Below are 17,994 nucleotides of genomic sequence, written 5' to 3'. Positions count from 1 at the left end.
TGCCAGGAAACAATACATTCACTCGGAGGTTAAAGTTTTTAAAATTTTAATAATTTTCTTATACTGTCCTGGATTTGTACCAAACTTGGACAGAAGCTTGCTTATGATCAGAAGCTAGTATCTAGAAGAAAATTTTGTTAAAATTTTGTACCTGTTTATCTGTATTTCACTTATATATGGACTTAGTTTTTTTTCCAGTTAACATTTGTTAAAGTTTTTCAAACATTTATTAGATTCATAAACTATCCTGGATTTTTACTAAACATGGACAGAAGCTTCTTTCAATAAAAAAGATAGCATCAAGAAGGAATATTTTTATTGATTTATTTTCCTCATTTTAGTTGAGTTGGTGATTAACAGCAAAAGTAGGCGAGACAAGTACAATAAGATATGGGTTACTTATAACTATTGCCCGAATAACAATTAAAACTATACCAACTGCCTGAGTAACATGGTGTAAAATTACAACTATACCAATTGCCCAAATAACAATTAAAACTATACCAACTGCCTGAGTAACATGGTGTAAAATTACAACTATACCAATTGCCCCAATAACAATTAAAACTATACCAACTGCCTGAGTAACATGGTGTAAAATTACAACTATACCAATTGTTGGAATAACAATTAAAACTATACCAACTGCCTGAGTAACATGGTGTAAAATTACAACTATACCAATTGTTGGAATAACAATTAAAACTATACCAACTGCCTGAGTAACATGGTGTAAAATTACAACTATACCAACTGCCTGAGTAACATGGTGTAAAATTACAACTATACCAACTGCCTGAGTAACATGGTGTAAAATTACAACTATACCAACTGCAAGAGTAACATGGTGCGATATTACAACTATACCAACTGCCTGAGTAACATGGTGTGAAATTACAACTTTACCAACTGCCTGAGTAACATGGTGTGAAATTACAACTTTACCAACTGCCTGAGTAACATGCTGTAAAATTACAACAATACCAACTGCCTGAGTAACATGGTGTGAAATTACAACTTTACCAACTGCCTGAGTAACATGGTGTAAAATTACAACTATACCAATTGCCCGAATAACAATTAAAACTATACCAACTGCCTGAGTAACATGGTGTAAAATTACAACTATACCAACTGCCTGAGTAACATGGTGTAAAATTACAACTATACCAATTGCCCGAATAACAATTAAAACTATACCAACTGCCTGAGTAACATGGTGCGATATTACAACTTACCAACTGCCTGAGTAATATGGTGTAAAATTACAACTATATCAATTGCCTGAGTAACATGGTGTAAATTACAACTATACCAATTGCCCAAATAACAATTAAAACTATACCAACTGCCTGAGTAACATGGTGTAAAATTACAACTACACCAACTGCCTGAGTAACATGGTGTGAAATTACAACTATACCAATTGCCCAAATAACAATTAAAACTATACCAACTGCCTGAGTAACATGGTGTAAAATTACAACTATACCAATTGCCCAAATAACAATTAAAACTATACCAACTGCCTGAGTAACATGGTGTAAAATTACAACTATACCAATTGCCCCAATAACAATTAAAACTATACCAACTGCCTGAGTAACAATTTAAACTATACCAACTGCCTGAGTAACATGGTGTAAAATTACAACTAAACCAATTGCCCGTATAACAATTAAAACTATACCAACTGCCTGAGTAACATGGTGTAAAATTACAACTATACCAACTGCCTGAGTAACATGGTGTGAAATTACAACTATACCAATTGCCTGAGTAACATGGTGTAAAATTACAACTATACCAATTGTTGGAATAACAATTAAAACTATACCAACTGCCTGAGTAACATGGTGTAAAATTACAACTATACCAATTGTTGGAATAACAATTAAAACTATACCAACTGCCTGAGTAACATGGTGTAAAATTACAACTATACCAACTGCCTGAGTAACATGGTGTAAAATTACAACTATACCAATTGCCCGAATAACAATTAAAACTATACCAACTGCCTGAGTAACATGGTGCGATATTACAACTTACCAACTGCCTGAGTAACATGGTGTAAAATTACAACTATACCAATTGCCCGAATAACAATTAAAACTAGACCAACTGCCTGAGTAACATGGTGTAAAATTACAACTATACCAACTGCCTGAGTAACATGGTGTGAAATTACAACTATACCAACTGCCTGAGTAACATGTTGTAAAATTACAACTATACCAACTGCCTGAGTAACATGGTGTAAAATTACAACTATACCAATTGTTGGAATAACAATTAAAACTATACCAACTGCCTGAGTAACATGGTGTAAAATTACAACTATACCAATTGTTGGAATAACAATTAAAACTATACCAACTGCCTGAGTAACATGGTGTAAAATTACAACTATACCAACTGCCTGAGTAACATGGTGTAAAATTACAACTATACCAATTGCCCGAATAACAATTAAAACTATACCAACTGCCTGAGTAACATGGTGCGATATTACAACTTACCAACTGCCTGAGTAACATGGTGTAAAATTACAACTATACCAATTGCCCGAATAACAATTAAAACTAGACCAACTGCCTGAGTAACATGGTGTAAAATTACAACTATACCAACTGCCTGAGTAACATGGTGTGAAATTACAACTATACCAACTGCCTGAGTAACATGGTGTAAAATTACAACTTTACCAACTGCCTGAGTAACATGGTGTGAAATTACAACTATACCAACTGCCTGAGTAACATGGTGTAAAATTACAACTATACCAATTGCCCGAATAACAATTAAAACTATACCAACTGCCTGAGTAACATGGTGCGATATTACAACTATACCAACTGCCTGAGTAACATGGTGTGAAATTACAACTTTACCAACTGCCTGAGTAACATGGTGTGAAATTACAACTGCCTGAGTAACATGGTGTGAAATTACAACTAAACCAATTGCCCGTATAACAATTAAAACTATACCAACTGCCTGAGTAACATGGTGTAAAATTACAACTATACCAACTGCCTGAGTATTAACATGGTGTAAAATTACAACTATACCAATTGTTGGAATAACAATTAAAACTATACCAACTGCCTGAGTAACATGGTGTAAAATTACAACTATACCAATTGTTGGAATAACAATTAAAACTATACCAACTGCCTGAGTAACATGGTGTAAAATTACAACTATACCAACTGCCTGAGTAACATGGTGTAAAATTACAACTATACCAATTGCCCGAATAACAATTAAAACTATACCAACTGCCTGAGTAACTTGGTGCGATATTACAACTTACCAACTGCCTGAGTAACATGGTGTAAAATTACAACTATACCAATTGCCCGAATAACAATTAAAACTAGACCAACTGCCTGAGTAACATGGTGTAAAATTACAACTATACCAATTGTTGGAATAACAATTAAAACTATACCAACTGCCTGAGTAACATGGTGTAAAATTACAACTATACCTACTGCCTGAGTAACATGGTGTAAAATTACAACTATACCAATTGCCCGAATAACAATTAAAACTATACCAACTGCCTGAGTAACTTGGTGCGATATTACAACTTACCAACTGCCTGAGTAACATGGTGTAAAATTACAACTATACCAATTGCCCGAATAACAATTAAAACTAGACCAACTGCCTGAGTAACATGGTGTAAAATTACAACTATACCAACTGCCTGAGTAACATGGTGTAAAATTACAACTATACCAATTGCCCGAATAACAATTAAAACTAGACCAACTGCCTGAGTAACATGGTGTAAAATTACAACTATACCAACTGCCTGAGTAACATGGTGTAAAATTACAACTATACCAACTGCCTGAGTAACATGGTGCGATATTACAACTATACCAACTGCCTGAGTAACATGGTGTGAAATTACAACTTTACCAACTGCCTGAGTAACATGGTGTGAAATTACAACTGCCTGAGTAACATGGTGTGAAATTACAACTTTACCAACTGCCTGAGTAACATGGTGTAAAATTACAACTATACCAACTGCCTGAGTAACATGGTGTGAAATTACAACTTTACCAACTGCCTGAGTAACATGGTGTAAAAATACAACTATACCAACTGTCTGAGTAACATGTTGTAAAATTACAACTATATCAACTGCCTGAGTAACATAGTGCAATATTACAACTATACCAACTGCCTGAGTAACATGGTGTGAAATTACAACTTTACCAACTGCCTGAGTAACATGGTGTGAAATTACAACTGCCTGAGTAACATGGTGTAAAATTACAACTTTACCAACTGCCTGAGTAACATGGTGTGAAATTACAACTTTACCAACTGCCTGAGTAACATGGTGTGAAATTACAACTGCCTGAGTAACATGGTGTGAAATTACAACTTTACCAACTGCCTGAGTAACATGGTGTGAAATTACAACTGCCTGAGTAACATGGTGTGAAATTACAACTTTACCAACTGCCTGAGTAACATGGTGTAAAAATACAACTATACCAACTGTCTGAGTAACATGTTGTAAAATTACAACTATATCAACTGCCTGAGTAACATAGTGCAATATTACAACTATACCAACTGCCTGAGTAACATGGTGTGAAATTACAACTTTACCAACTGCCTGAGTAACATGGTGTGAAATTACAACTGCCTGAGTAACATGGTGCAATATTACAACTATACCAACTGCCTGAGTAACATGGTGTGAAATTACAACTTTACCAACTGCCTGAGTAACATGGTGTGAAATTACAACTGCCTGAGTAACATGGTGTAAAATTACAACTTTACCAACTGCCTGAGTAACATGGTGCGATATTACAACTATACCAACTGCCTGAGTAACATGGTGTGAAATTACAACTTTACCAACTGCCTGAGTAACATGGTGTGAAATTACAACTGCCTGAGTAACATGGTGTGAAATTACAACTTTACCAACTGCCTGAGTAACATGGTGTAAAATTACAACTATACCAACTGCCTGAGTAACATGGTGTGAAATTACAACTTTACCAACTGCCTGAGTAACATGGTGTAAAAATACAACTATACCAACTGTCTGAGTAACATGTTGTAAAATTACAACTATATCAACTGCCTGAGTAACATAGTGCAATATTACAACTATACCAACTGCCTGAGTAACATGGTGTGAAATATCAACTTTACCAACTGCCTGAGTAACATGGTGTGAAATTACAACTATACCAACTGCCTGAGTAACATGGTGTGAAATTACAACTATACCAACTGCCTGAGTAACATGGTGCGATATTACAACTATACAAACTGCCTGAGTAACATGGTGTGAAATATCAACTTTACCAACTGCCTGAGTAACATGGTGTGAAATTACAACTATACCAACTGCCTGAGTAACATGGTGTGAAATTACAACTATACCAACTGCCTGAGTAACATGGTGCGATATTACAACTATACCAACTGCCTGAGTAACATGGTGTAAAATTACAACTATACCAACTGCCTGAGTAACATGGTGTAAAATTACAACTATACCAACTGCCTGAGTAACATGGTGTAAAATTACAGCTATACCAACTGCCTGAGTAACATGGTGTTAAATTACAACTATACCAACTGCCTGAGTAACATGGTGTAAAATTACAACTATACCAATTGCCTGAGTAACATGGTGTAAAATTACCACTATACCAACTGCCTGGGTAACATTGTGTAAAATTACAACTATACCAACTGCCTGAGAAACATGTTGCGATATTACAACTTACCAACTGCCTGAGTAACATAATGTAAAATTACAACTATACCAACTGCCTGAGTAACATGGTGTAAAATTACAACTATACCAACTGCCTGAGTAACATGGTGTAAAATTACAACTATACCAATTGCAAGAGTAACATGGTGTAAAATTACAACTATACCAACTGCCTGAGTAACATGGTGTAAAATTACAACTATACCAATTGCCTGAGTAACATGGTGTAAAATTACAACTATACCAATTGCAAGAGTAACATGGTGTGAAATTACAACTTTACCAACTGCCTGAGTAACATGGTGTGAAATTACAATTATACCAACTGCCTGAGTAACATGGTGTGAATTACAACTTTACCAACTGCCTGGGTAACACGGTGTGAAATTACAACTATACCAACTGCCTGAGTAACATGGTGCGATTTTACAACTATACCAACTGCCTGAGTAACATGGTGTGAAATTACAACTTTACCGACTGCCTGATTAACATGGTGTGAAATTACAACTATACCAACTGCCTGAGTAACATGGTGTAAAATTACAACTATACCAACTGCCTGAGTAACATGGTGTGAAATTACAACTATACCAACTGCCTGAGTAACATGGTGTGAAATTACAACTATACCAACTGCCTGAGTAACATGGTGTAAAATTACAACTATACCAACTGCCTGAGTAACATGGTGCGATATTACAACTATACCAACTGCCTGAGTAACATGCTGCGATATTACAATTTTATCAATTTTGTAAACTAAATAAAATAACAAACAAACCTACCACTAAATTCTTTGAACAATTTACTACGGAAAAGGGCAAAAAATCCAAAATGTCATTTATCAGTAATACAATGTCTTTATAAATCTTTAAATAAACTGTTATCACAGATATGTCTCACATTTTTGTAATTTCAATAATGCAAATGCTGAAATAAAAAATAGCAGCACTTTAACATGTAAGTTTAGCAAATATTCAAAGTCAAAGAACTATGACTGAAGGTACATGGCTAAACAATCTCCATGGAAATGAGATGTGCCAATGCTAATAAAACTGCATACCAAATACCATTGACTTAGCATGAGTTGTTCTTTTTAAACAAACCTAAACACAAACTAATACAATAAACCATAACTGAGGGGAGGGTAAAAAAATTTCCATGGCAATGAGATGTGTCAATGTTAATACAACTGCATACCAAATATCATTGTCCTACCACTACTAGTTCCCCATAAACTGACCTAATCACAAAACATGAAAACTAAGCAAAAGTTTCAGTCAATAGACCATGACTGAGGGGGCGGGGCCAAATAATCTCCATGGAAATGAGGTTTGTCAATGCTTATACAACTGCATACTAATTATCATTAATCTACGATTAGTGGTTCCCCATAAACTGACCTAATCCCTAACTAATACATTAAAACTAAGCAAAAATTTCAAAGTCAATAGACCATGAATGAGGGGGCACGCCAAATAATTTCCATGGTAATGAGATGTGCTGATGCTTATACAACTGCATACCAATTATCATTACTTTACCACTAGTGGTTCCTTATAAACTTACCTAATCACAAACTAATACATGAAAACTAAGCAAAAGTTTCAAAGTCAATAGACCATAACTGAGGGGGCAGGGTCAAATAATCTCAATGGTAATGAAATGTGGGAATACTTATACAACTGTATACCAAATATCTTTGACTTATTACTAGTAGCTCACCATAAACTAGACCTAATCACAAACTAATACATTGTTGATGCCGCTGCCGTCGACGCCAGAAACAGCATACCTAGGTCTGGCTTTTTGATTTCGTCAAGCGAGACAAAAATGAGTTTTATTTTCCCCTTTTAAACAGAAATCTAGTTATTTCATCAAAAATTTAATTCTAGGGAAAGGGCTTTAACTGAACAAGGAGAAAAGCTAAAATCGTTTAAATTGAACTTGACCTGTAACTTGTCATAACAACAAGACACCAAATATCAAATAAATATCTTCAAGCATGAAGAAAAAAAGTCTGGAAAACTGATTTGCTGGACTGACAGATGGACAGACAGTCAGACAGAGTGCAAACCTAAAGTCCCCTTCGACTTTGTTTGTAGGGGACTAATAATGACCTAAAAGTGAGTTTTGTTTTTAACTCTAACAGCTGTCCTGGTAAAAACATCTATATCATTTGATATTGATTGATTGTAGGTTGTTTAAATACAAGCAGTTAATGATTGTGAATATTCAGGAGGATAAAAAGTGAATTATATATCTGTTGGTATTTCTATTCAAATTTTTCTTGTCCAGTGAAAGATATTTGAAAAATTCAAATACATGTATGACCACAAAACAATCACCATCTCTTCCGATTTGGAAAAATTGTTGCTTTGGTATTCGAATATGAACACTATGTATAATGTAGCATAGTTTTACCTATATTAGATCAAATGATGTATTTATTCTTCAAATATAGTCAGCAAAGTATGTCTATTATGTACAAGTTTCATAAAAGTTGGTTTTGGAAGCCTTTATGGGCATTGATCATTGTTGAAGGATGTATGGTTACCAGAAAACATAATGCCCCTCTACTATTGTAGGTGGGGTATAAAAAGATTCCATGATAGGTAGCCAACAGTGCTCCCCATCAATCTCTCAAAGTACTCATTTAGAAATGCATGTAAGAAAGGTGAACAGACTCAAACTCGATTTTTTTTAGTTGGAGCTCAGGGCTATTTTATTTAAATGACAGTGGGAGGATATGTAGGGACATGTAAATTCCCCCTCAACCAACCAATTCTTACATTGATGTTCATGCAACAAACAGGCATGCTGGTCGGAGTAAGCCAAGGCTCCGTGTTGAAGACCCTACTCAGTTTGACCTATAATGGTTTACATTTACAAATTATGACTTTAATGGAGAGTTTTCTCATTGACATGCATACCACTTCTTCTTATATCTAAATACAACTATAAATGACCTACGACCCATGTCAAAAAATAAACTTGCCTTTCTACCCTCTGCATCCATTTTAATGGAATGGCCCTAATTCGTAATACAATGGTCTGCTTTTACATTGGAGGATCCAGAAATTTTCATAAGGGGGGGGGGGGGGGGGGGGGTTGCCCACTGACTACCTAAGAGGGGCCTGCTTCAGTGATTCCCTATATAATCAACCATTTTTTTCCCCACACAAGTCAGGTTCCCGGCCTCCTGAAAAACCCTCTAAATCCTCCTCTGAGCCAATAAAAACACAAATACATGATAAGTTTTCTAATTATAGGTTTTTATTGATGTACACCAGCAAAACAGCACAAAAGACAACAACGATAAACTGTACACATTGCACATTCTGCCAGTTGTTACTATATATGGCACGGTTGATAATGATAAAAATACTTAAAATGCACAATTAATAGTAGTTTTTTTCTCAGATTAAAATTACAAATTAATTATAAATGAATAAATATACATATGATTTTTTTTTGTTTTTGCATGCTACAAAAACATTATAATTCAGCTTTAATGATAATAATGGTTTTATACAATTATGTGGATAATGAGAAACACTACATTATAGGTCCCACTATAAAACAAGTTCTTTCAATTATTTCATATAAAGAGAAAAAACATAACAAAATCACAGTTCTGCATAAAAAAACATTTCAAAGGTTAGCTTCAGCAATTAACAATACTTTTCAGCTAAGAGTCAGATAAGGTTTACAAGATATGATATAGTTTTCACAATATAGAAAATGTTATTCAGTTTATCTTCAAGCAAAAAATAAACAAATAAACATGCAGTACACAAGCAATCATAATTTTCACACTACTGAAAATGGATTCTCATACTTACTGATATAAACTAAAATTTGTAGTTCTACTTATTTCCCTCCCCCTTTAAACTTGATACAGACTAGTAACATGTTTAAACCGCTATGTACTGGCTCTACTGGGACTAAAGACTTACAGCCGATTTCATTGAGTGTGTAGGCCAAGATAATATTTTTTGTTAGCTTGCTTGCTAGCTGAACCGTAAAGTCATTATTAGATAAGATATACTACCCTCCTTTAAGAGTAGTCTAGTCCTACAGACAGATCTGTTATCTGTTGGACTAGTCCACTCTTAAAGAAGGGTAGTTAACTTAACCAAGAAGACTTCACGTCTCAGCTAGCAAGCAAGCTAACCAATTCTACACACTAAATGCAATCAGCTGTAACCTGAGTAATGCCTGGATTAGAAAGGAAGTCAGCTCCATGTATGCATTTAAAATATAAAGACTAAAGATCAAAATAAGCTGATCACACAGATCGATAAAAATTGCTGGTCTTAAAAATTAGTTTGTTGGAAGTATGAAAATATCGCTTTAAAATATGCTTTAAGAAAGAGGTTTCTGAACAATATGCTACAGTTGTTTACGACCTCAGCCTTTGGTCTCTGTGGTCACAGGTGGATACTCAAATGTGACCTTATCATGCATATCTAACTGGAAAATCTTACAAAAGTCACTTTTATAAATATTGGATACGAGTTGATATACATGTACAAATCATAAAAAATAAATGCTAACATGAATTTCAAAAGATTAGGTGATTTCTTGATTGTTGATGAATTGAAAAGCTCCACAAAATAATGATACAATTATTAAAATATATTAATCTTATAATTTTGTAAGCAACAATAAAAGTATTAGGTTCATTAGATCAAAGGGTGTCTTTATTTAAATCCATCAACTTTTAATAAAAAAACAAAACAATGACAATGGGTAAATCTCTACTATGGATAGGAGTTGAAGTGAAAATGTAAAAGAAATTCTGAAATTGGCTTTAAACATGGTTTACCTGTTTTCAATGTGCCACTTGCTGGTACCATGTGTATTTAAACAGAATAGCTTTAAGAAAAAGGGGCCCTAAATTGGTTTCAATGGCACAATTCTCAGATAAAAGGGCCATTGACTAGTTTCAATGGTAAGCCCTCAAATATAGTCCTAAGCTGGTCAAATTGAAACTGCCCTCAGATTTAGAGTCCTAAATGTGTTTCAATCAAACAGCCCTCAGATATAAGGCCCTTAACTGGTTAAAATGAAACAGACCTCAGATCAAGGGCCCTAATCAGATTTGAATATAATATTGTATTTGAATCAGTAGTGTATATATTACGTCTGAACAAAACAAAGTAATAATATATTGTAAATGCTTTCTTCAAAGATCGCAAATGAAGGAAGAAATTGCTGTTTTACCCATCATGCAGTATAAATGCATCAGAAACACACTGAAGAAGAAACCTGCTACTTACTTAATCAATTTATATTTAAAACAATTTTTCCCATTAAAATGCAATTCATGACCCTCTTCTAAAAATAATTACATGTACTGCAAATTCAGAAATTATTGCGATGTTTTTATAATTGCAAAAAATGCAACAGGGTTATAAACGCAACAATTCAATCACAAATTTTTTACAGGATTTTCTCAATATCTCAAAAATTAAAATTGCATTTTAACAAAATGGCAATAATAAATGTATGCCATTCTTTCTGAATTTACTGTAACAAAATATATTATACAGATAACATAGGAAATATTTGGATGCATGAATAAAGTTAGTAAGCCAATTGTAAAAGTAAAATGATTGTTTACATGGCTAAACTATTTAGTTGAATCATTATATTAGTTCTCTGATAACAATTATATTGTGCTTTTTATTTATAAATATATATACCAATATGATAGGGTATATTTAATTTTAAAATAACCTGATAATTCCTTATATGAATACTTGAATATGCATGAGCATATTGGTTAAGAACATGAATATTCATGAGTTAATAATAAATAATTAAATCTTTGGCAAATTAAAATAATATGTATGAGATTAAAAAATAACAAAGATCCATGAAAGAATGAGATAAATACATATTGAGATACATTGGCAGTTATTATTTTTTTAAAAGCACAGAATTACCATTTATGACAATTTGTAACATATTAACAAAATAAGTCTATTATTTATGCTGACCATACTATACATATAAAACTGATAAATATTACTTTTTCATAAATGTTTATCATGTCAAAGTTTTAAAAATGTTCAGTATTCAGATTTTTTATTTGAATTTTTAAATTTCTTTCATGGAAACCAAAAGTTTTTTTCTTTATTTCCAGATATTGAAATTTTCAGCATGACTTCACATGCAAACCTGTGACAGTCTAATTCAAGGAGTTTATCAAAATGACAACTTGCATTGATCCACATCTAGTTCATCTATAAATAGAGCGAATATTCCTAGCTGAAAAATTATCTCCCCTTTGGCATTTTTGAAAGAAAATTGTATCAATTGATTGTAAAGATTTCATTCTATGAAACAAGTTTCTGGTACATGTATTTATCTTGGTTTGAAAATTTTAGATTACTCTTCCAAATAAAATTTAAAAGACAAAAAAAAAAAATGTCAGAAAAAAATGTAAAGGGGAGGTAATTATAAAAGGGAGATAAAAATGTTATTAAAACCTTCATCAAGCAATAAATAATCCATTCACAGATTTACAGCACCTATTTTTCCTGAATTTCTTAGATAAATGTAACCTACTGAACAATCTCTTTTAAAAGATTCACATTTAAAATACACAAGTTGTAATTCAAGAAAAAATTGAAAAATTTAATTTCACCTTTTTTGGTTTATTAAAACTTCACAATTTGTTTGAAAAGAAACTGCTGAACATCAATATTTAAACCTATATGACTAATTAAAAAATCACTAAATAAGACCTCAACTAAATATGGCTATCTTAATTGTACAGTGAAACCTTTCTAAACCGAACCATGCCTAAACTTTTCATCTGTTTGAAAAGAAAACTTGTATCAAGATGTTTACTAAATAAATTTTTTAAAGACAGACCATTTTGAATATATTTGGGGCAAAAATTGTTCGATACCAATAATATTTTTTTTTTAAATATAAAAAATATATTCAGAAAATATAAATCTTAGCCATGATAACTGAGTCGTTAATTAAAGTAACTTTTAAGTTTAATAACAAACTATAAGTAATTCTTTTGCAAATTAAATATACTTCCTGATTGAATATCCTTTAAGGGGAGGTTTCTAGATTATTGCTTTCAATTTTCAAGATTTTCAAATTAGTCATTTAAATTATTTGAAAGTCACTTTGATAGTTTTAGGGCCAATTTGACTAATAATGGTACCTTCTCCTTTAATCTGTGTAAAACAAACATCAAAACAACATCTTAAGTCCCAAAGTAGTTTGGTTAAGAAAGGTTTCACTATATTAAGATCTGTTTCCAAGCACATGATATAAGGCCAATGAAATCAACTTGGAACAACTGGCTAGTGAGCACACACTTTTTTTGTTAGCTACTTAACACTGCTTTTTAACAAAGCTAATATTTTTTCCTGTAAGCAGTTCAACAATGATAATATTTTTTCCTGTGAGCTGTAAAACAATGCTATATTTTTTTCCTGTAAGCAGTTCAACAATGATAATATTTTTTCCTGTGAGCTTTTAAACAATGCTATATCTTTTTCTTGTAAGCTGTTTAACAATATATATATATGTAGTAAACTAATTAAATACATAAATCTCAATTAAAAAAAGCAACTTGACATATTTCTTTTTACAAAGAATCTTCATTAAATATACAACTCTCATACAAAATAATCAACAAAAAATTAACAATGTCATTCAAAAATATTATAGCAAAGAAAGCACTTGGATTTGATAATAGAACTTAAACAATCAGATCAATGTTACAAATAGCACATTTACAATAATTTTCATTTTATTACAGACTCTCTAAAAAATGTCACAATTGGTTTTGGAATTTGCCATTTCCCCCCTCTCAATCAAGCTCATAAACAAACACACAACGTTTGTTTATTTTTATATTTTAATACTATATTTATATTTTGTATGAACTTGCAGACAATGCGGTTATGACAGTAGTAAAACTTGCCTTCAAAGTGCAATGTAGTTTTTTAAAACACTCCCTAATCATATGAAAATATGTTTAAAACTTTTTTTTCTGAAAGGAAGCTTATGTACAATTGATTGGTTGGAAAAAACATTGAATTCTTATCCAATGGCATCAATGTAAAATAATGAGACAAGTTCAGAGATCAATTTTGTATCTTGAGCCTCAACAAAACATTAAAAAAGTTACAAACTTTGTAGTATTTAGCAATTAACTTTTTATATAATATAAAAATGAACTTATCTATTTAAACAATAAGTCTGACTTTTTGGACCATGTTTGCCTGGAACCTGCCAATATTGTTCAAATGATAATTGGCAAATATTCATCTGAGATTGATCTTTGTTATTACAGAACAAATCAAGCTTAATCATGTTAATCAAAACAAAAAACCCATTGGATAACTTTGTGATATTTTAATAACTTTTTTATCTTCACTAACTTAAAGTTTACTGGCAGTTCCTTTCTAGGTTTTTCAAACCTACATCACAACTAGAATTAATCATATTCTAATATATCATGAGGCAAATCTTTTACATTTTTTAAAATTGGTTTAAAGTTTTCAGAAAAATAACCACCAAAGTAAAACTGCAGTGTGAATTGTTTCCCTTGATTAACTTCCATTCCATCGACTTCCATTAATAATCTTGTTTAATCGAAACACAAATGTATATAATCATAATTATTATGCAATAATAACCTTCCAATTAACAAACAACACGACAACAAACAAGACTAGCTGCCCAATGGCGGTTTTTCTTGACAACATGATTGTAAAATTAGGTCAAACTCGTAGCTATGACAACCAAGGTCAGATAATATACCAATAATTAATTTGGTTGATGTGTCAAGGTTCAACCTTATTTAATTAATAGTTATAGTTCAGGTTTGGCAAAAAACGATGGCAACGTTTTCATTCTGAACACACATTCTCCCGTCTTCATTGCCACGTAATTTTATAAATTACCTTTAACAATTGTCAATTTTGCTACAAAGCACTTACAAAAGCAGAAAATCTACTCTGGCAATACAATCTAGTTGTCATTGTTTTTGTTTATATGTTAATTTAAACTGGTTTCCACTCCACTGGTTCCTTGTGAGAATTAAGAAAAAAGCTGGTTTTTATGTAAAATGACGTCATTTCTTAAATTTTTACTAGCACTCTGGTTCTCCGTGGAAGAAAAAGCCACACTGATCAATCAATGTCTGGATGACTTCTCCTGGAATTTTTGTACTTTGCGCCATTTTGTCATACGATGAAAAATCCATACGTAAAATAGTAGGCCACAAACACAAGGCTAAATTTCGACTGTCCATGCTATGTTTATCTTTATGTTGACTAAGTCTGAAAATAAATATAAAGATATTGAATGATGGTTTTTATCTATCCAGCAGTAAATATATTATACACATATTTAGGATCTTTCTTGTGTATTTTATATCAATAAGTATATACGGTACACATATTTAGGATCTTTCTTATGTATTTTATGTCAATAAGTATATACACATATTTAGGATCTTTCTTATGTATTTTATGTCAATAAGGAAATATACACATATTTAGGATCTTTCTTGTGTATTTTATGTTAATAAGTATGTACACATATTTGGTATCTTTCTTGTGTATTTTATGTCAATAAGTATATACACATATTTGGTATCTTTCTTGTGTATTTTATGTCAATAAGTATATACACATATTTGGTAACTTTCTTGTGTATTTTATGTCAATAAGTATATACACATATTTGGGATCTTTCTTGTGTATTTTATGTCAATAAGTATATACACATATTTGGTATCTTTCTTATGTATTTTATGTCAATAAGTATATACATATATTTGGGATCTTTCTTATGTATTTTATGTCAATAAGTATATACATATATTTGGTATCTTTCTTATGTATTTTATGTCAATAAGTATATACACATATTTGATATCTTTCTTGTGTATTTTATATCAATAAGTATATACACATATTTAGGATCTTTCTTGTGTATTTTATGTCAATAAGTATATACATATATTTGGTATCTTTCTTGTGTATTTTATATCAATAAGTATATACACATATTTAGGATCTTTCTTGTGTATTTTATATCAATAAGTATATACACATATTTAGGATCTTTCTTGTGTATTTTATGTTAATAAGTATATACACATATTTGGGATCTTTCTTATGTATTTTAAGTCAATAAGTATATACACATATTTAGGATCTTTCTTGTGTATTTTATGTCAATAAGTATTTCATATCTTGCACAAAAGATTATTCATTCTGTATAAACTGTAAGAAATGTACATAGTATTGTTAGGTAGCCGTCTTAAAGATACACCTAAATTATTCTTGATGAATAGATCCATTTTTCATAATATCACAATACATGTAATTGAATTGGAGGACAGCAAAAACTTGCGTGGCAAAATCAAAATTATACCTTGTGGAGAAATAAGAACAAACAAACCTCACTCTCATTATCATAAAAAATAATCAACTAATCAGAAAAATTCTATACTGTGGATTCATTTCTTTTCATGGATACCAATTTTCATGGTTTGCGGGAAAACTTACTTTTGTGGATATTTAATTTCATGGTTTTGCGATATAGATATAAGAACAAGGATCCGGAAATTTTTTCACCTAATTTCGGTCATTTTCATACAACTTAAAAGTTGATGCCCCTTTTCAAAAAATGATTGTCAAAATCACATTACTGCATGAGACTCATTATGTTCGTAGCATCAGCAAACTTGTTTCACTGTTGCATCGCATTTGCTTCATGATTTGTCCTACCATTTTCCAAAAATCGATCAAGAGCAATTAAGGGAAGGCAACAGTTTAATGACTCAAAACGATAATATTCTCAGTTATCACTTATGTTTCTTTCGATTCTGAAGTCAATATTCAAACCGGATAATGCTGCAATACTAAAACGAACAATTCCGGACTCATTTCCGGGATTAGTTTTGTTTACCCAAATCACAGGAAATCATCGGCTTTTTAATATTTGACCTTTAATAGTGCAAGAATATTAATTAAAATAGTTGCACAAGCTTTATTTAGGATGAAATTATTTTAAATTTACGATTAATTGTCTAAATCTGTGGAAGAGAATTTCAAGCATGAGTATTACATAGTAAACAAAGCACATGTGTTAGAAGTAAACAAATATTTTTTTCTACGTAAATTAAACCAAGTTTTAATTTAATTTTAAATCATAATTGACAATTGTCTGACCTGTTGGGTAATTAAATAATGAAGCCAGTTGGTATGGAATTTTTATTTCTTTATAATAATAGTTTGGAGCTTGTGATTAATTGCCAGGTGTGAATTAAAAACACAGGTAAAGAGATTAGCAATCATTAGCCAATAGCTCCCCGAGGCATTAATATAGTTATTAGGAGGGCCCTCAGGATTATAACACTTTATTGGAGTGGCAGTTTAATTACAGGAAGTCGATAACAAAACAAAAATATGTTCAAAATGGCGATTTTGAAAGTCAATCTCAACAAAATGACCGAAATTATTACTGTTGAAAAATAAAATTTGACCTAAATCCCAATTAAAAGTTTAGGACATTATAGTTTCAGTTTAGGACATGACTGGCAAATATGACCGTTTCCGGACCCTTGTAATAAGAAGATGAGGTATGAGTGCCAATGAGACAACTCCCCATCCAAGTAACAATTTATAAAAGTAAACCAAAAAGTCTGCATACAAACCAATGGCAAATATGCAAATCATTGAATATTTATATTCGTGGTTAACCTGTGACCATGAAAATTAATGAAACTACAGTATCCATAAACAACAAAACCCACTCACACTATATCATATCTCTATGTTCAGTCAACCATAAATCCAAGGTCAAAACCATTATTTTGTATATAATTTTAAAAATTAAAATAATAATAAAAAAAACATCTCATTGTTGAAGCCGTATGGTTGCCTATAATTGCTTATATCCACTTTATTTGTACATTGGTGCATAGATGTTTCATTGGCAATCATATCACTAATCTCTTTATTCTTATATGTGTACTTAGCTTCGCACCCCCTTTGTGGTCCAAGAAACGAGAGAAAAAAAGTTATGTGAGAGAACAGGAAAGGACTTTTAAAACATCCCTACAACCAAGAACCATTTCTTAGATAATTTTGCATAACGGTAATAGAACTATGATCCACATTCTATAATTAAACTGTCCTTCCTGCCCTCCCACATACTTG

The 17,994-nt window shown here is 31.8% G+C and overlaps 2 protein-coding genes across 28 annotated transcripts in view; both read right to left on the bottom strand.

Annotated features, from left to right (window-relative positions):
* Positions 1 to 337: 337 nt before the first annotated feature.
* Positions 338 to 8,795, bottom strand: LOC139483262 (uncharacterized). Its single transcript, XM_071267292.1, has 6 exons — positions 8,775 to 8,795; positions 5,784 to 6,063; positions 3,604 to 5,514; positions 2,709 to 3,215; positions 2,053 to 2,418; positions 338 to 1,134 (listed from the first exon to the last, which is right to left on the bottom strand). Exons 1-6 carry the CDS (start codon positions 8,793 to 8,795, stop codon positions 338 to 340), a joined length of 3,882 nt encoding a protein of 1,293 aa, XP_071123393.1.
* Positions 8,796 to 9,030: 235 nt separating this feature from the next.
* The window catches only part of LOC139481910 (rho GTPase-activating protein 190-like), an 86,854-nt gene continuing 77,890 nt past the window's right edge, over positions 9,031 to 17,994 (bottom strand). For all 27 annotated transcript variants that reach the window (XM_071265454.1, XM_071265456.1, XM_071265445.1 and 24 more), the window contains one exon: positions 9,031 to 15,102. In XM_071265454.1, the coding sequence (XP_071121555.1) occupies positions 14,913 to 15,102 (190 nt within the window). In that variant the 3' untranslated portion in view covers positions 9,031 to 14,912. The remainder of the gene's footprint in view (positions 15,103 to 17,994) is intronic.

This window comes from Mytilus edulis, chromosome 7 (genome assembly GCF_963676685.1).
Source record: "Mytilus edulis chromosome 7, xbMytEdul2.2, whole genome shotgun sequence".
In the NCBI taxonomy this organism is placed as follows: domain Eukaryota; kingdom Metazoa; phylum Mollusca; class Bivalvia; order Mytilida; family Mytilidae; genus Mytilus; species Mytilus edulis.
The sequence above is the reverse complement of the archived record's forward strand: the minus strand, read 5'-3'. Positions and strand labels throughout refer to the sequence as shown.